General features: G+C 47.5%; 1 protein-coding gene across 1 annotated transcript; it reads right to left on the reverse strand.

Annotated features, from left to right (window-relative positions):
* Window positions 1-549: 549 nt before the first annotated feature.
* On the reverse strand, window positions 550-6,815 carry Trim28 (tripartite motif containing 28). The gene is made up of 17 exons (XM_087908952.1): window positions 6,428-6,815; window positions 6,042-6,154; window positions 5,717-5,849; window positions 3,619-3,754; window positions 3,422-3,538; window positions 3,236-3,350; window positions 2,987-3,133; window positions 2,773-2,887; window positions 2,587-2,693; window positions 2,453-2,489; window positions 2,319-2,364; window positions 1,977-2,232; window positions 1,581-1,900; window positions 1,375-1,498; window positions 1,205-1,291; window positions 987-1,124; window positions 550-902 (listed from the first exon to the last, which is right to left on the reverse strand). The coding sequence occupies exons 1-17, from the start codon at window positions 6,765-6,767 to the stop codon at window positions 726-728; spliced, it is 2,508 nt and encodes an 835-aa protein (XP_087765078.1). The 5' UTR covers window positions 6,768-6,815; the 3' UTR covers window positions 550-725.
* Window positions 6,816-20,424: the final 13,609 nt, after the last annotated feature.

Here is a 20,424-nt window from a genome sequence, read left to right on the forward strand (position 1 = left end):
AGATACAGGGTTCCACAAACTGGCACACCAGAAGCCCAACCATCCAAGTGGGTGGGGTATATTAAGTTAAAACATGCCAAATAGATAAAAGTGACTGTCAGCCAAAGTGGGGTCAGAATAGGGCTCAACTGGCAATTGTCAAACCTGGGGTCAATGACAAACTTGTGTTAGGATCCTAAGCAAGAAGGAACAAATCAAATTCCTGCCAGGTGTGAATAATGCAACACTCAAGAGACAGGCAGGTCCTGAGTTAAAAGCTAGCCTGGCATTAGAGTTCCAGGAAAGCCAAACCCTGTGTGTATGGGTGGAGGGGCCAGAAAGAAAACTCTGGAATCTCAGCACACAACCCACTTATAGTACCAATAGTACAAACTGGTATCTGAGTAGCGTCAGGTCCAGATTTCCTATCTGGTCACTGGGAGCCACATGGTAGCCTGAGACCTCAACCCAAGACTCATCAGGGATAGTGTACCAGTTCTTCACTCTGCCAAAGAGAAGTTCCCCTGGGAAAGTTTGATATGGTGGGATGCAGAAAAACAGCTTGAGGCGTAAGCGACTCGGTGAAGTTTTTATTAAATCCACAGAAGTAAAAACCATTTTGTGAAGAGGGACTGGAGGACACGGCCACCAAGAGCAGGAGTCAGGCCACCAAAGGAGGAGAGGGGATGGGGTAAAAGGACAGAGACCAGAGCTTAACTGGGCTGACCACCAAGAGCTCCCCAGCTTCAGGGACCATCACCAGGGCCACCAGACAGCTCCTGAGAACTTAGGCTAGCACTGGGAAGGTTCAGCGGTGGTGGTTCTACCAGCACAGCAGAAAACTTGGTGTCACCAAAGGCATCATTCATGCGCGTCTCAAAGAAGCGCTGCAGGCCGATGATGGACTGCACATCCGCCTTGTCCTGGATTAAGAGTACAATTGGTGAGTAGGTCCTGGCTTTTTCCTCCCCCCCTGCACCCACCCTCCCTTCATTCTGCAGGCTCACCTCAGTCAGCTTGTTGAACTGCTTGAACATGCGGCCCACATCTTGGGCAAACTCCTGGGGAGAACTATAAGGGGGTGACAGCTTCTCTTGAAGGCGAGCACGTATCAGGGTCAGGTCTAGGGTACCACCAGGCTGCTCCTGCAGGGAGACACATTGGCATGAGGGGACACCCCACCTCTTCTCGACATCGCCAACCTCTCCTACGTTCTGGAACTCACCATGGAGAATGTAGAATCGGTAGCGAGCTGGTGCAAGGGGCGGCAGGGTTCATGGCAGAACAGGGCCAGAAGGACGCGCTCACATTTCTAGACAGCACAAGGATGGTAGTTAAAGCATGGAGGGGGCTTCAGCCACTGGGCCACCCAACATCTAAGCATCCGGCCCTTACCCGCTGGTTGACTGGTGAGAGCTTAGCTACCACACCAGCGTTATCTGATCCATCCAGACTAAGGCTTCCATCTTCCTCCTTTAGATCAGGGATCACGTGGCAGAGTGAGCAACTCCACTCTTCCCTAGGGTGAAGAACAGACGTTAGTGATGACACACACCCAGCTCCCCATGATCTATCTTGATCCTGCCCAGCCTCACACATACCCTGGAACATCCTGCAGGGCAGGGAGGTGGCAATCCAGATGGAAGCAAAACTCGCACTGGTTGCACATGACCAGGTCACCTGGCTTCTGGCAGACACGGCAGATAGTGGCACTGTCATCCAGGATACCTGGTCCTCCTACTGGGACTGAGGTACCCTCAGGAGCCACCACTTCCAGGCCTGAGCTAGTACTGCCACTAGGTGAAGCCAGACGGGGTCCCTCAGGCCCGGGGCCTTCAGCCAGAGTCATCAACACAGGCTTGGTCTCAGGACCCTCAGTGGCAATAGGTGGGGCTCCAATAGCAGCTTCTGTCTCTTCTTCCTGTAAGACAGTTGAAGGGCTGTTACCAAATCTGTGCTAAGAGGTGTCACCGTCCTGTAATGGAAGACAGGCTCACCTTGACAATGGCCATGCCCGGCAGGGGTAGGGTGCCAGGAGCTCCTGGGGGAACAGTCCCAGCCTGACCAGCAGCTGCTGCAGCAGCACCACGCTCAATAACAATCAGATTGTAATCCTCAGTGGTGTTTCCAGGAAAGACCTTGAAGACTGGTGGCTGGCTATCAGCAGTGAGATCCAGATCCAGGCGTTCAAGGCTCACACGTGGCACCTTCCGCATGAGGCCACTTACCTCTCCTCCCTCACCAGAGCGGGACCTGTAAAAACACATTGTCATGAGATCCTACGCATCCCTACCACACCAGTACTATACCCACCTACTCCAACAGGCTGCCATACTTACCGCTTCATGCCCGACACATGCGGCTCTGCACTAGAGTATGGATCATCTGCTCAGAAGACAAAAGAGTTGGCAGAAAAGACAAACAGGGTACTCCCCAAGTCCTTCCAACTAACTCCCCAGACAAAACTACTTACCTGACCCAAAGCCATAGCCCTCCTGTACCTCCATGGGCTAGAGACAGAACAATGAATGTGCAATCAGTGGTTAAGTACGCCATGGCACCACCCCATGGACCTCACCCCTTTCCTGGTTCCTCTCCCCAGCTCACCTGGTTGCTGCCGGAGCCTTGTTTGCTTAGGGGCCCTGGAGCTCTTGGAGGAGCCATAGGTCCAGGACCTGTGGAGTTTGTACCAGGACGCTCAGCCACGATCTTGCCTGGAGAAAAAAAAAAGAATCCTCAGTAGGTGCAGTACTGCCTAGGATGCTCCCAGGTCAAGCAAGACAAGCGACATACCAAAAGCCTCAGCACTCTTGGTCCAAGCATTGAGATCCCACTGAAACTTCATTTCACCATGAGGCTCCACAGGATCCACAATCATTTTGAGAGCACGATGCAGTTGAAAATAGATCTAATGGGGCAAAAGGTAGCATATGATGAGCCAGCCCACTTGGCAATTTACAGGGTCCCAAAGGTACTAAAGGGCCACCTAAAGCCCACCACTACACACCAGCTTCTTAGAAAGCAAGAGGGCTGTATTATTATCACTTTCCAGAGCCCAAGAGGCAAATCGCAAAATGTGTTCCTGATGCTTCTGGATTTTGGTCATGGTCCAGTGCTGGCGCTCCAGACGCTCCTGTTGCCCCTCTGTCACTTTCTGCAAGTTCAAAAGAACAGTGTCAGCTAAAAGGCAAGACAATGAGTACTAGGATCATTCTCTACACTCTGGATGTTGTCATGCCAGCAGGATAAGGCTTACCTGGGCATCATTAACCAATACTCGACCCCGCTTATTGAGCTCCTTCATGATCTGCAGAATGGCCATCTTGACATCAACCTGCACACGCTTCTGCACATCAGATACCTGGCGGATCCTAATAGACAAGACAAGTCAAGCCAGGAAACCTTGCCCTGGGAACCCAATAGCCTTGGCACCCACACTTACGAGCTGCGAACCTCCTTGGTGTTTTTCTGCAGTGTGGCATGCTTGTCCCCAAGACGTTTCACCAGAGAAGCCAACAATTTGCGCTGGTTCCTCACTGCATCTTCCAAAAACTGGTACCTGAAACCACAAAAATGTGAGCTTGGATGCTCAACTTGGAAATGGTGGCATCCACCTACCCAGTGAAACTTGCAACTCACTGATGATCCTTGTGAGCATTTAGCTGGCAGTCCCGGCAGGTCAGAGTGTCACAGCTCTCACAAAACAGCACAAGGGGTTCATGCTTGTGCACACTACAATAGACTGTGCGTTCACCATCTCGAGTCTTAGCAGGCCCTGGAAAATAGGAAAATCATGCCCTTAGCCATCTAAAACTTAAGCACCAGACAAAACCGTTGTGACCATTTCTAGTTCATCCCACAACCTTGACCCACCTATTAAGACGTGTATCAGCAATGGAAGGTTTAGCGCCCAGATGATCACTATCCATCATTAACGGATAACAAGCTTGTGAAGAAAACTCCATACTTCCATACTATTTCCTGCTCATCTTTCTGCCTGCCAATAAATCATTCCTAATCCTAACCCTATATGGTGCTGATGGCTTTGGATACCTAGACACCAAAACACCTCCCTGTTTAAAGTCTAATTACATTATCTGCACCCAGGAAATTCAAAGATGATCACAAGTTCAATGGCAAGCTTGAGCTGCATAAAGTCAATTCAAAGCCAGACTTGTCTTTATAGTGAGACTTATCTTGAAGAGAAGAGGCTAGACATAATCCCAGGAAACAAAGGCAGATCTGATTTTGACACCAACCTGATTAACTGGTCAGCCAGAACTACATACTGAGCTATCTCTCCTCAAAAAGGTCTTTAATCCCAGCACTTGGAAGGCATTGGTAAGCAAGATCTTTGTAAACGTGAAGGTCAGCCTGGTCTAGGCAGTGATTTAAAGGATAGGAAGGGCTATACAGAAACCTTATCTCAAAATACAAAGAGCTGGGTGTGGCAACACACTTTAATCCTAGCACTAGGGAAGCTGAGTGAAGGCCTGGTCTACAGTGAGTTAAAGCTGGGCGTGGCAACACACTCTGTTAATTCTAGAACTTGGGAGATAAAGGTATCTGTCTGAGTTGAGGCCAGTCAGTTCTACCAAGTTCCATGGCAGATAGGGCTGTTAATAGAAAAACATCTCAAAAAAAAAAAAAAAAGAAAAAGGGTAGGGCGATCAAGAGCCTATTTTAATCAAGCACTTTGGAGCTATGGAAGGAACATCAAGAGTCTAAGGCCAACCTCAGCCAAAATAAGACAATGTTTCACAAAAACAAAGTAACAGACTTTAATGTCCCTTTTCTCTCCAATCCAGGCTGTAATAACCAAGTCCAAACTATGTACTAGAACACAGGCCAATCACGTTTTGGCTTCCTCTATGTCACTATCCCCTGCTGTAGCCCTGATCCTGTAAGGGTTATTAAGGAGAACCTGCAGATCTCTACCTATCCCTCCCGGCCCACTACCACCATCACAATGCCCTCTGTGGGTGGGAGGAACTTCAACTACCACACCAAAAAGCTTCTCCGAAGCAATCTAGACCAAGCCCCATAAAACAAGACCTATTCCATACCCAAGTCACCATACACCATAAAATCCATGTCTGACCATGAGCCTTAAGGGAAGATGCTTAAGGCTCACTGCTAAATCATGCCAAGACTCACCCTCACTGATGGCCCAAAAGCTTTACCAACCTGTCAAGAAACCCTTCCTGTTACAGAACCCTTACTTTCCAAGCAATCTAAAGTGCCAGAGACCATCCAAATCCATAGTAACTTCCATCTTGCTTTCACTAGGTACTGATGCGGTCTACCAGAAACCCTTTGCTCCCTCCCAAATCTTCCAAGACTATCTTAGCTCAATCCTTAGTATTGACTGCAGCATACTTAAACTCCTACACATAGGCTGGGCAGTAGTGGTGCTCCTTTAATCCCAGCACTCAGGAGGCAGAGTGCAGGCAATCAAGAAGTTCCAGGCCAGCCTGGTGTACAGAGTGAGTTCCAATACAGCCAAGGAGACACTGAGAACAGTCTTGAAAATCCAAAGGGGGAGGGGGCGACACACATTCCCTGTCTGTAGCCTTTCCCTTCCCATCTAGCCCCACAGAGTATGCACTTCTGAAACCGGTCATTTTTTTGAGTTCCCTGTCAGGTCCCTGGAAAACTAGTTATCCAGCGAGCAGGCATTTTAGGCAAATAATAGACGAAAAAGGGCGGCTCCAACAGCCTCCAAACTTTCACATACCCGTGGAGCGCACAGTGTGGTCCTTGGTGTACTTCACCCGCTGGTGGGCTTCAACACAGGTCTCACACAGTGGCTCAGAGCACTCCACACAATAGCTAGTGGCTGGGGCATTATCTTCGCAGCTAGTGCAGCACTATTAAAGAACAGAAGGTTAGAACAGGCAGAACCACTCCGCAGACCCGCATTTCCATCCCAGAAAATATAACCTAAAATTCATATAATGCACTGCCCTCCCATAGACTGAGACTGCATCCTGAACCAGCTTAGGAAGCTAGTGATAGGCTCTGGAAAGGAACATGACTCCCTTCTCTCCCCCAGAACACACCTGGTTAGCATCCTGTGAATCAGAAGAAGCCTTGCTGCCACTATCACGCATAAAATAATTCTCCACGATGTCTTTGGAGTAGCACTGCTGCTTGCACACTGGACAATCCACCACTGTTGAGGCAAAAATGTGTGAAATACTGGACTCTCACTTAAGCTATGCCTCCCACTCAAAACCTAAACCACACTCTTCTTCCTTGACGTTATCCCTCCCCTTCCCATCTCCTATCACACTCTGTATCGTAGGTCCAGACCAAGCCATGCGCATCGCACAGAGGCCGAGTCCGTTCCCCAGTAAATCACCAGGCCCCCCAAACTCTCGCACAGGCGCAGTCCCGAGCACAGGCTGCGAGGAGGGGGAGGGGCACCTGGCCACCCAGCACTCACTAGCGCCGTCGCCCGCTGCGCCGCCATCCCCCGAATTATTCGCTGCGGCGGGTGCGGCGGGACCCAAACAGGCACTACAGGCCGAATGCAGGCAGGGCAGCAATCGAGGCTCCCGCTCAGGCCGCAGACGTTCGCGACAAACGCCGCAATGCTCCAGAAGCTCCTGCGCCTCGCCACCGCCCCCCGCGGGCGACGACGCGGATGCAGAGGCCGCGGCGGCTGAAGAGGCGGCCGGGCGCTTTTCACCGCTCGCCGGGCCCTCGCTTGAGCCGGGGCTGCCAGAGGCCGCCGAGGCCGTCGCGGCGGCCGAGGCCGCCGCAGCCGCAGCCGAGGCCGCCATTCACACGCCGCCGGGGGGTGGGGGGGCCGCCCAGGGGAGGAGGGGCACGAAGCCCGCTGCGCAGGCGCAAGAGCACTCGCCGCCAACGGCCGGGCAGCCGCTGCTGCCGCGAGGCCGAGCGCCGCCACGCGTCTCCTGGGCCGACGCCCGCCGCGCCCCGGGCGCAGCCGCGATGCGGCCGAGCCGCTGGCTGCTGGCCTCTCTGCAGACGATGGCGCCACCCGCGCCGCCTCCTCCTTTGCTGCTGAGACGCACGCCGCAAGACTTGCTATCAACCGCCCGACCGCGCGCCGTTCGCAGAAAGAGCCGCGGCCTGGAGGCGGGACAGAAATATCTGGCGCCGACGACGCCGCGCACGCGCGTTGAGCACCGCAACCCGGGGGCGGGGCGCAGGCAGATTACGCACGCGCTAGTGCCCTCCCTTCCACTCGCGGCCGGCCTTCCAGGGCCTATTTAGTGAGTCCGCGGGTGCGGGATTCACCGGCAGAGTGCGTGCACGACGCCTCCCGGGCCTGGGCACGGTGCACCAAGGCTGACCCCAGTGTGCTCCAGCGTGCGAGTCGTGCAAAACTGCACCTTGGGCCCCGCCTCCTCAGCAGGCGTGGCAATGTCTGCAGCCTCAACCTGGCCTATAGTCGGGGAAGAAAGGCGGGACAATAGGGAGGGGGAGGGGCCACGGCGGAGCACAGAGACTGAGCCCAGGTGGAGGGGGCGCGGGGTCTTTAGCAGGAAGGAAGTTCCCGCCGGAACGCGGAGGCGGTCTTAACCCAAACTTTTTTATTGTTAAACTCGGGAAGCAGAAAGTTGCCCAAAGTTTCAAACCGTAGATCACAGAGAGCTATTTAGAAGCTACTCTGCAAAACTCTACCCTGTCCCTGGATAGCCCCTTCTTGTGTTAGCCATCTGCTATCCTGACTTTTGATGGTTTTTGTTTTGTTTTGTTTTGTTTTTTTGGAGGTGGGCGAACTGAACGTTTAATGGAGAGGAATAAAAGCTGAATCAGATTGGTAAATCTTATCTGAGGGGAAGAACAGGACCTGGAATCAGGACCTGCCTGAGGAGAGGAGCAGTATCTACATAAAAAAAAAAAATCTATTCTGAGGAAGAGAATAGCAAGATCAAGCGTGGCTAGAATCTCACAGGATTAGCATGAAAAGGGCAATCTGTCCCCTTCCTATTCCACTCCCTGTTGAGGGTGAACGCCTTTGCTGTCTTGCAGTGCCTTGAGTACTCTCGGGCTCTAGTTTGGGGCTGGACTACCGTGAACTACCACTCTAGCAGCTCCAGGATTCGCAAGAGCAGGAGGCCGCCCCTTCGCGCGGGACCAGGTGTTCCCCACGTGGAAGCGAAGATGCGAGGAGTGTCCCGCCACTGTCCCGGGTGTGGCCTTTGTTCCCCTTCGGGCTGGGGGCCCAGGGCTTTGTCCCCGCCCCAGCCTTTGTTCCTCCGCAGTTAAGCGTTCTCCATTCGGCGCGCCACGCCCCCACCAGACCCAGACGCTGGACTCACTTCCTACCTCTGAAAAGAAGGGCATAATCTGGAAGATGAAGAAGCAAGCACCGAGGGAAGTGTGGGTGTCTCGTAAAAATATTTGCGGAGTATTTCACAGCTCTACCCATAGCTGTTCTCCAGAATCACCAAGATAGGGAGGCTGTGAAGCAAGTCTAACTAGACCCCTGGAGCAGACATTAGGGTACCAAACACAAGTTCAAAACTGGTTTTGTTTTTCGTTTGTTTGGATTTTTTGTTTTGTTTTTTGTTTTTCGAAACAGGGTTTCTCTGTAACTTTGGAGCCTGTCCTGGAACTAGCTCTTGTAGCATAGAACTCACAGAGATCCACATGCCTCTGCCTCCCGAGTGCTGGGATTAAAGGCGTGCGCCATCAACGCCACCTAAAACTGGGGGTTTTAATGAGTGGCAGAACGCTTGCCTGCCTATCCTATGCAAAGCCCTAGGTTGCATCCAAAGTGTTTAGAACCAGGGCTAGGGATGGAGGAGAGTGGTGATGGAGGCCAGGAGATGGCACAGCGAACAGACACACTTGCCACCAAGTCTGGCCACATGAATTTAATCACTAAATCCCACAAAGTGGAAGGAAAGAACCAACTTCCTCACTATGAGCCGCAATTTGTGCACACACATGCTCATTCACCACACACACACCAACAATAACAAAAGCAATTGGAACTCTTTTTCTTTTCTTTTCCCAAGACAAGGTTTCTCAGTTTAACAGTCCTGAGTGTCCTGAAATTCGCTCTGTAGCCCAGGCTGGCCTTGAATATACAGAGATTCTCCTACCTCCTGAGTGCTGGCACTTAAGGCCTGCACGACCACACCTGCTGCAATCTAAATATTTAAATAGTTAATTGGTAGAAAGCACAGAAGTAACTATTAGACACTGTCCCCAAACAGTGAAGAACCCTGTAACTAGAAATAGGTGCTAAAATCCACAGGCAGGACAGACACAGGTCGGAGCCCAGTGCATTGGCAGGTGCCTGTGCTCCCAACACTGGAGAAGCAGACAGAACAGGAGGAGTTCAGGAAAGTCTGTGCTACCCAGTAAAGTCAAGTTGGGAGACATACTCTGCCACAACAACCAAAAAAGTAAAAGTTACATACTGTTAATTTACTCCTGTAATCCTAGCTCTCTAGAGGCCGAGGCAGGTTTATACAGTAAATCTGAAGTCAACGTGGGTTACAGAGTGAGTGCCAGTCAGCCTCCTCTACAGAATGAGGCTCTACCTCAAAACAAAAGGATTAAGAGCTCTTGCATCTTGCTGAGCACCAGCACCCACATGGAGGCTCACAACCATCTGTAACTCCAGTTCCACAGGATCTAATGCCCTCTTCTGTCTTCCCTATAGCACCAAGCACAAATGGTGGTACAAATACATACACGAAGACAAAACACTTCTACACATAAAATTATATAAAAAAAAGAAAAAATCCAGATACATAAATAAAACAAAAAGTAATAAATACAAAAAAAGTCAATGTATGTATATAGGACCCATCAGATAAACTTGGATAACCGGGCGGTAGTGGCACATGCCTTTAATCCCAGCACTCGGGAGGCAGAGGAAGGCGGATCTCTGTGAGTTCGAGGTTAGCCTGGTCTACAAGAGCTAGTTCCAGGACAGGCTCCAAAGCTGCAGAGAAACCCTGTCTCGAAACCAAAAAAAAAAGATAAACTCAGATAAAAATAATCTCCCTGGGGCTGGTGAGATGGCTCATTGGTTGAGAGTACTGACTGCTCCTCCAGAGGATTCAGGTTCAATTCCCAGCACCCACAAGGCAGCTTGCAGCTGTCTGTAGCTCCAGTTCAAGAGAATGTGACATCATTATACCAATGCACATGAAATAAAGTTAAATAAAGTTTAAAAAAAATAATCTCCCTGTTTAAGAATACTAAAATCAGTTGGGCAGTGGTGGTGCAGGCCTCTAATCCCAGCACTTGGGAGACAGAGGCAGGCTGATCTCTGTGAGGTCAAGGCCTGGTATGTTGGCAGATTCCCAGCACTAGGGAGGCAGAGGCAGGTGACTCTCTGTAAATTCAAGGCCAATCTGCTCAACAAAGCAAATTCAAAATCAGTCAGAGCTACAAAACAGAGATCCTGTCTCAAAACAAAATGAAACAAAAAGGTACAAGGTGGCCAGGTGTGGTGGCACATGCCTTGAATTCCAGCACTCAGAAGGCAGAGGCAGGCGGATCTCTGTGAGATCAAGGTTCGTCTGGTTTACAAGAGCTAGTTCCACAACAGCTAGGACGCTAGGACTTACACAGGGAAACCCAAAATCTCGAAAAACCAAAAGAAAAAAGAAAAGCAAAAAACAAATCCACAGAAGGTAGTTTGACCACTATCTTAGTTAAGGTTTCTATTGCTGTGACAAAACACCATGATCTAAAGTAACTTAAGGAGGAAAGTGTTTATTTCATTTTACAGCTTGTAGTCCATCAACCAAAGAAATCATGCCAGGAACTCAAGCCAGATATGGATGCAGAGGTCTCAGAATTTCATAAGAAACATCATGTCAATAGCAAAGGTTTAAAAAAAAAACTTTTCCACCACGTGGCAACAAGCCAAGGAAATTATAGGGAAATGCCCTACTTGTTCTTTATACAACCAAACATCACTGCCTGCAGAAAGTAACCCAAAGGTTACTCAAAGGAATGGAATCTGGCCAATGGATGTGTTCCATTTTGTAGAATTTAGAAAATTAAAAGTATATACAACACACCACTGATACCTATTCAAGTTTTCAATGGGCAAATGCTTTGACTTTGAAAAGGTTGATTTGGTAATCACACATTTACTACAAGTTATGGCCAACATGGGTATACCTGTACAAATATAGACAGACAATGCTCCAGCACATGCCTCTAAGAAAATGAAACAGTTTTTTGCTTTCTATAATATAAAGCATATTACAGGTATTCCACACAATCTTACATGGCAGACAGTTATAGAAAGATAAAATCTAACTCTAAAGGATATGTTAAATAAACAGAAAGGAATGATAAATACTATCCAGATTGCATAGTGCTTTATTAACTTTGAGGTTTTTTTAATGCTAGTGAGAGAAACAACAGCTGTGGAGAGACATTGGACAGTAGAAAAACTATGGAATGAAATCAGCCAATATTCTTAAAAATGTACTGACCTCAGAGTGGAAACCAGGACATATGTTACATTGGGGAAGGGGTTTTGCTTGTTTCCACGGGAGAAAAAAACTATGGATACCATCAAAACCGATAAAGACTCAATTTGAACAAGAGCCACCTCTTAATTAGAAGAGATAATAGTTCATCAAACAGCATGGCCATTTAATCTAAACTAACCTATAAAACTAAGAACTGCTTTTCATTTGATCAGATATAACTTGTCCAAAGAGAATCTCCCAAAAATTAGGGTTGGAGAAAGGTTTTGTTTCTGTCTTTTCAGGAAAATAAAGGTATCCAGCTAAGGGATCTGAAGACCACTGGACAAATGAGACATCTGAAGAAAAAGCACAAATTATCCAGAAAAAATGTCTCAAGGAAAAGAGCAAATTGATCTATTGGTATGTCATTTCCAACAGGATAAAATTTCATAAATTTTCCCAATGTTTGTTTCTCCTGTTCTCTACAGACACATAATGCAAATGGTCTTTTCGTAGTCCCAGTCCAATTAAAGACTAAAGCTAGCCACAGAAGAATGCTGTTCTGTATCCCCACGGCTTGCTCAGCTTTCTTTCTCTTCTTTTGCTTATTTACTTTGCTTGTTTGTTTTGTTTTTCAAGACAGGGTTTCTCTGGGCAGCCTTGGCTCTCCCTATCCCTGGAACTCTCTCTGTAGACCAGGCTGGCTTTCGACTCTGAGATCTGCCTGCCTCCTGAGTGCTGGGATTAAAGGCAGGTGTGCAGTTTTTTTATACACCCCAGGACCACCTACCAACCTAGGAACAGAACCACCCAATGGTTCTCTCTCTCTCTTTCTCTCACACTCACTAATATTACAAATGCTCCATGGGCTGGGTGTGGGAGTCCACACCTTTAATCCCATCACTCCCCAAGCAGAGGCAGGCAAGATTTCCGTGAGTTCAAGGCCAGCCTGGCCTACAAAGTGAGTTCCATGACAACCAGAGCTACATTATAGAAAGACCTGTCTGTCTCAAAAACAAAACAAGGCTTTCCTACAGGCCAGTTTGGTGGGGACAGTATCTCAATTGAGATTTCCTCTTCCCAAATGACCTCAGCCTCTATAAAACTGGCATGAAAACTAGGCAGCACAACCACTCATTTCACCAATTGATGCAATGAAGCCATGATTCCCTATCCACACTCTGAATAAGGAAAACTAGAGAGGAAACTAAATTAGAGTGCCTGAGTAGAGCGAGAAAACCCAGGCTTCTATGTCCGGTGTTGGAAGAATACCAGATATAGGAACACACACTTGTAATGCCAGCACTCACAAACCTTGAATTTGAGGTTAATGTGGGCTACACATTAAATTCCAGACAATTCTTCTTTTTTTATAATTTATTTATTTGTATTTTATGTACATTGGTGTTTTTGTCTGCATGTATGTCTGTGTGAGGTGTTGGATTCCCTGGAACAGGAGTTACAGACAGTTGTGAGCTGCCATGTGGGTGCTGGGAATTGAACTCTGGTCCTCTGGAAGAGCAGTCAGAGCTCTTAACCACTGAGCCATCTCTCCAGTCCAAATTCCAGACAATTCTCAGCTATATAGTGAGGTAAGAGCTCCAAAGAAGAAACTTAGGAGGTTGAGGCAGGAGGATCAGTAGCTCAAGCTCTTCCTCAACTGGAGGCCAACCTGGACCCTATCTAAAAACAAAGAGGTGCAGTCATTAGCCCTTGGGGCTGTGGGGGCAGAGGTAGGCGTATCACTCCCAAGTTCAAGTCAGTTTGAGCTTCTTGGAGTACAGGAGTGTGAGTACGTACCCAGTAGGTACCTTACCTGGGTTAGAGTGAGACCTTGGGAAGTGGAGAAGGGGTGGTGTGGTGGAGTTGGGTTCCTAGTACTAAAACTTAAAAATAAATGATAAAAAGAAGTGAGCCAGAAAAATTAATCCTTTTGTCACCACATGGTACTTGCTAAATTGAAGTCAAATGCACTCAGAGAATTTGGCACCAATCTTGCCTTTCCTGGGGGACCAGAATCTCAGAGACACATGGCACTACAGCTGGCTTACAGAGCACTGCCTGACCATTAGCTGTTACAATGGGAACAACAGCATCTTTTAACTGCACTGAAATCCTGAGCAACACAGGATTATCTGCTTATGTTTACTCAAGGAGATGCCCAGAGGTGTGTAGTGTCAGTGTGTAGAGGACAATCAAGCTGGCAGCTGCCTACACTAGGGGACACACTGGATGCAAGGGATTTAAAGGCAGTGGTGGCACATGCCTTTAATCCCAGAACTCGGGAGGCAGAGGCAGGCAGATGATCTCTGTGAGTTCAAGGCCAGCCTTGTTTACAGAGCTAGTTTCAGGACAGTTAGGGCTGTTATACAAAGAAACCCTGTTGAGAGTGGGGGCAGGCAGGCAAGGAGAGAGGGGTAGAGAAGTGCCATGGGCAGTCAGTACATCTACCAAAGGATGCATGTCCCACATAAGTCAGTCAGGATTTACCATCCTCCATCAGTCCTCACAGAGGAGGCTGTAAGCCTTTGATGCCAGATCAGTGGCTTTGGGGCTTCAGGCAGACTGAAATGAACACAGACTACACCAAGGAGGTTTCCAGTTGGAAGGAACAGCTCCCAAACTGGACTATGTTGACTATGAATTCACTAAAAACATTGTAAGTAGGGGCCGGGCGGTGGTGGCGCACGCCTTTAATCCCAGCACTCGGGAGGCAGAGGCAGGCGGATCTCTGTGAGTTCGAGGCCAGCCTGGTCTACAAGAGTTAGTTCCAGGACAGGCACCAAAAACTACAGAGAAACCCTGTCTCAAAAAAAAAATAAAAAAATAAAAAATAAAAAAAAATAAAAACATTGTAAGTTTATCAGAAATAGTGGCACACACCTTGAATCCCAGAGGCAGGCAGATCTCTGTGAATTCAAGACCATCCTGGGCTAAATAGCAAGTTACTGCACAGACAAAACTACACAAAGAGACCCAGTCTAAAGCAAACAAAGAACAAGACAATGCAGGCAGGCACAGTGCCGCGCATCTGTAATCTCAACATTTGGGAGCAGGAGGAAAGAGGATCAGGAGTTCAAGCCTAGCTTCCCTAATATAGCCAGTTGCAGGCCAGCCTGGGATACATTAAATCCGGTTTCAAAAAGCAGGACAAAATCAGACAGTGATGGCACATGCCTTTAATCTCAGCATTCTGGAGGCATCAGCTGGCGGATCTCTGTGAGTTTGAGGCCAGCCTGATCTACAAACTGAGTTCTAGAACAGAGAACAGCCTGAACTGTAACTGCAACACAGAGTAACCCTGTCTTAGAAAGAAAAGAAAAAAACAAAACCAGAAACAGAGCAAACTTGATATGATGATGCACATCTTTAATCCTAACACTGGGAAGGCCGAAGCAGGCAAATCTCTGCAAGTTTGAGGCCAGCCCATGTACCAGAGTCCTTGTCATTCTGGTGGAAACTCCATCCCATGCCCCTCCCCCATCTCTCTCCCCAAACCCTGCTGCATCTCAGAAAGCCCACCAAATGATGACCCCTTCCCCAGAGATGCTCAAGACCACTCCCACAGGGTACTTGAACTGCCCCCCAGAAAACAGACATGTGGTTTTCCAATCTTTCTTTCCTGTCTCCTCTCAAGGGGACTGAAAAATCATCTGGGAGTATTGTATCCATTAAACTAGGGTTTTTTCTAATTCGGTTTGATTTAGTCTAATTTGTATTGCTGCAATGGCGGAGAAGCTTATCAGGGTACAGAAACATTTTACTTGTCTTAAAAAAAAGAAAAAGATAGTCATCTAAGTGGTTAAAGGCACCCTGTTGCTGAATTTCATGACCTGAATTGAGTCCCAGAATCTACACATAGTAGAGAAAGAACCAGCTCCTTAAAAATGTCCTCTGACCTTCACAGGTGCTCAATTGCATGTGTGGTCCATCACATACAAGCAAATAAATGTGTTTAAAATATGTGTGTGCATACAAACACACACACATATATATGCATATATACGTGCATACAAACACACACACATATATATGCATATATACGTGCATGCAAACACACACACACATATACACAAATGTTTTATATGTTAGGAGTTTTTGCCACATGTATTTCTGTTCACCACTTTCATGTTAAATATCCAAGGAAGCCAGAAGAGGCCATTTCTCCAACCCTGGTGAAAAATATTTTTTTTATTTATTTATTATTTTATTTTTTGGTTTTTCAAGACAGGGTTTCTCATGTTGCTTTGGTGCCTGTTCTGGAACTTGCTCTGTAGACCAGACTGGCCTTGAACTCAAAGAGATCTGTCTGCCTCTGTCTCCCGAGTGCTGGAGTGCACCACCACTGGCTAAAAAGTATTTTTAAAAATATTCAAGACTGGGGGCTGGAGAGATGGCTCAGAGGTTAAGAGCATTGCCTGCTCTTCGAAAGGTCCTGAGTTCAATTCCCAGCAACCACATGGTGGCTCACAACCATCCGTAATGGGGCCTGGTGCCCTCTTCTGGCCTGCAGGCATACACACAGACAGAATATTGTATACATAATAAATAAATAAATAAATAAATAAATAAATAAATAAATATTTTAAAAAAATATTCAAGACTAGGGCTAGAGAGATGGCTCATCGGTTAAGAGCACTGTCTGCTCTTCTAGAGGACCTGGGTTTAATTTCCAGCAACCACGTGACAGCTTCTAACTGTCTGTAACTTCAGTTCCAGGAGATCTGACATCTTTATACCAAAGCATGCAAAAAAAAAAATTAAAAAAATATTCATGACTAGGTCAGGCAGGGGTGGTGCTCACCTTTAATCCCATTGCTTGGGACACAGAGGCAGCAGGATCTTTGAGTCTGAAGCCAACCATAGTCTACAAAAAAAGTTTCTGGACAACCAGGGTTTCTCAAAGAAATCCTGTCCTTTTTTTTTTTTTTAAATGTATATAATATTCTGTCTGTGTGTATGCCTGCAGGCCAGAAGAGGGCACCAGACTTCATTACAGATGGTTGTGAGCCATCATGTGGTTGCTGGGAATTGAACTCAGGACCTTTGGAAGAGCAGGCAAGGCTCTTAACTGCTGAGCCATCTCTCCAGCCCAAGAAATCTTGTCTTGAAAAACATTAAATAAATAAACAAATAAATAAAGATTCACGACTGGGAATATGGCTCAGTAATAGAATGAATAATTGTCTAGCATGCATAAGGCCTTGGATTTAACACCTAGCACCACATAAACTAAGTTTCTTAGTTTCTGGAAAGATGACTCAGTGGGTAAGAATACTGGCTATTTTTCCAGAGGACCAGCGTTCATTTCCCAGCATCCACATGGTGGCTTGCTATATCTGTAACTCTAGTTCCAGAGGACCCCAAGCTCTTTTCTGGCCTCCAGAGGCCACCAAGCATGCTTGTGATGCACAGATATACATGCAGGCAAACACTCATAGATATGAAAAAATTTTAATTAAAAAAAAATTCTTGGTGGGTATGTAGCCCAGCACTTGGGAGGCAGAGGCAGGAAGATCTCTGTGAGCTGGAGGTCAGCCTGGTCTACAAGTGAGTTCCAGGCCAGTTAGAGCTACACAGAGAAACCCTGTCTTGAAAACTTAAAAAAAAAATTCAACTTTGGGGATTTGAGGAGCACACGAGAAGGTACAGGTACTTCAAGGGTGGTGACCAAGACTTCATATTATGTGACTACTGCCCAAAATCACTAGTCCAAAGTGATTTTAGATTAGTGAAAATCAGAGTAGAGCTGGGCAGTTCATGGCAGTGCACTTTAATCCCATCACTTGGGAGGCAGAGACAGGAGGATCTCTGTGGGCTTAAGGACAACCTGGTCTTCAGGGTGAGTTTCAGGACAGCTAGGATACACAGAGAGACCCTGTTTAGAACCAGAAAGAAAGAAAGGAAGGAAGAAAGAAAGAAAGAAAGAAAGAAAGAAAGAAAGAAAGAAAGAAAGAAGAAAAGAAAATCAGTGCTGAGACTGGGACTCATGAGATACCTAGAAAGACAAAACAGCAGGGGGTAAGGTCACATTCCTTGTTAAGCACGTGGATAACTTGAACTGGGCAAGTAAGCGGTGGGGTGGGGGATTCGCAAGGCTAGGGCTTGCAGGAAGAAAAGTCAACCTTTGGATGCATGGTGCAAAGGCTAGACCAGTATCTACTGTGTGTGAAAATACCAAACCTCTGTCCCCAGATCCATCTGTGAAATGGAAGCTTTGAGAGGTAATTAAGGAAGGGCCCTTCCTTAAATTATGGCCCTTGCCCAGGGCTACAAGAATGTTTTTACATCTAAAAGCTCCTCCTGTAAACCTTCTCCCCCACCAGCACACATTCCTCATCTCCACCCCCCTTTGTTGGTCTTTAATCTTGGTCTAGGCGCTATTATTTTTCTGGTAAACCTTGGGGGCAAGGGCCACGACCTATCTTCAGCTTCAGCTTCTACATTTGGGTCTCCTGTGGTCTCCACCTTAAACTGCAGCCCTAGAGGCTCTTGGGGGAGGGGAGTACAAACTGTCCCTCGACTCAGGAGCTCCCATTTCCTCTCCATTCTAAATTGCCCCTACTTGTTTGTACTTCCTTATCTTGCCTGGGTTTCCCCAGCCTCCATCCTGTCTTGTGCCAGGAAGCAAATTCCATGGGGGGTATGTTTAGTGTCCGTACCTGGGTGGAATGGAAACAAAAAGAACAACGTGGGTGTCTGAATCTTGGGGAATGGTCTAGGCCCATTAGGGTGGGGCTTATTTGTGGAAGTAACACCTGAGTTTTGGATTTTGCTCCTGAATACTGAGAGACACTAAATGAGGACCTGACTTGATGGAAAAGAGGAGGTTAATATTCTACCTAGCGGGTTCGAGGCCAGGCTGGTCTACTAGTGAGTTCCAGGGCAAGCTCCAAAACTACAGAGAAACCCTTTTTCAAGACGAAAAACAAAACAAAACTGGGCAGTGGGTGGCGCATGCCTTTAATCCCAGCACTTGGGAGGCAGAAGCAGGTGAATCTTTGTTAGTTCGAGACCTGCCTGGTCTACAGGAGCTAGTTCCAGGTCAGGCTCCAAAGTAACACAGAGAAACCCTGTCTCAAAAAACCAAAAAGAAAAAAAAAAAAGAAAGAAAAACAAAGCAAAACAAAAGATGCCAATTAGCAGTAGCCCACCTAGCAACACCCCTAACTAGCAGGGCCCAAAGGAGGAATATCTATCTGTACGCCTCCATCCCTTTTACTTTTTATTAATATTTTTGAAGATCTGGTCTCTGTGACCTCGAAGTTTCTTCCCTTAAGTGACTGACCCATGCTGTCTGCTTCTTCCCTCCCTTCCAGGGCCTAAAATTTTAAAACTATTTGCAGGCCATGTAGTCTGATAAAAGCTGTGTTCAGGGCCAGAGAGATGGCGCAGCCGCAGCCTGTAAGGGCACTCACTAGCCGCCAGGCCTAAGCTCGTTTCCACCCACTCTCACTCACTTGGTGACATGGTGAAGAGAGAGAACTACCCCTAGTAAGCTGTCCTGAAGACCTCTACACACACACATGCATGTATACACAGAGAATACAAACGTAATTTTAAAAACTGTCTTCAAATACATGCATCTATTCTTTTGTTCCTGTTTTGTGAGATAGGGTTTCTCTGTGTAGTCCTGGCTGCCCTGGATCTTGCTCAGTAGACTAGGCTGGCCTGGAACTCACAGAGATCCGCCTGCCTCTGCCTCCCAAGTGCTGGGATTAAAGGGGGTATGTGTGTGTGAGCGTGTACACACACACACACACACACACACACACCTCTCCACTCCCCAGCATCAGGTGGGATCTTTTGTGAAGGCTCCAAAGAAAAGTCTCCCCCCACACAGGATCTTTCTGTGTAACAGCTCTGACAGTCCTGGAACTTGTTTCTTAGACTAGGCTGGCCTCCAACTCACAGAGATGCACCTGCCTCCAAGCGCTGGTATTAAAGTTGTGCGCCACCACTGCCCAGCTCTTCTTTTCTCTCTCTCTCTCTTTCCTTTTTAATGGTTTTTCAAGACAGGATTTCTCTGTTAAATAGTCCTGGACCAGGTTGGCCTCCAACTCACAGAGATCTGCCTGCCTCTACCTCTGCCTCCCCAGTGCTAGAATTAAAGACGTGTGCCAGCACCGCCTAGCACCTGGTCTTTTTCATATATTCTCTTTTTTGGGCCTCTTGGCTGATGCACCTGGTTTTTCTTTCTTTCCCCTCCCTGTCCCAAGGTCCAGGGGAATGGCTCTGGACTCTCCTAGGTGTGTCTGTCTCTATGTTCTCACTTTTATCTACAATAAATTTTCTCCTCTACCATATCTAGGAGCAATCATGTTGCTTTTTCATTTTTTTTCTCTCTGGAAGAGCAGCAAGTGCTCTTAACCACCGACTCGTTCTCCAGACCCAGTGATCTCCCATTTTAAGAGTATTTGATGAGCCTGGTGGTGGTGGTGCAGGCCCTATTCACAGCAGTCAGGAGGCAGAGGCAAGCGGATCTCTGCGAGCTCAAGGCCAGCCTGGTCTGCAAGAACTAGCTGTAGGACAGGCTCCAAAGCTACAGAGAAACGCTGTCTCGAAAAACAAAACAAAAAAGAGTATTTGATGCACAGCAGAAGGTTGGGTACCAAGTCTTAGAAAGGTGTTTTTAGAATCCGGACTCCTTCTTGCCAGATTAGTTTGGTGAGGCCTCATAGACTTACAGGATGGCAGCCCAGAATGGAGTACACAAGTCACATGACAGAAGATGGTGCAGCCTTAAGGTAGGAAAGGCTCTGGTGGCATAGCAGCCAATTAAGAAGGTGAGGGTACAGAGAGGGGTCCCTGAAGCTGGAGAGGAATGAGCAAAGAGAAGACTGTCTAGTATGAAAGAGTTTAGTCAGTGTCGGGGAGGCAAAAGTCTCCTTCTTGGGCTCAGAATCTGAAAAAGAGGTAAAGATGCTAGACCATTATGCTTGGTTATTTTGCTATTTGAACCCAGGGTCTTGTACGTGCTAAGCCATTTCCCCAGCTCTTTTACTTGTTTAGGTTT

Source organism: Myodes glareolus, chromosome 1 (genome assembly GCF_982192425.1).
Source record: "Myodes glareolus chromosome 1, mMyoGla1.1, whole genome shotgun sequence".
Classification (NCBI taxonomy): Eukaryota; Metazoa; Chordata; class Mammalia; order Rodentia; family Cricetidae; genus Myodes; species Myodes glareolus.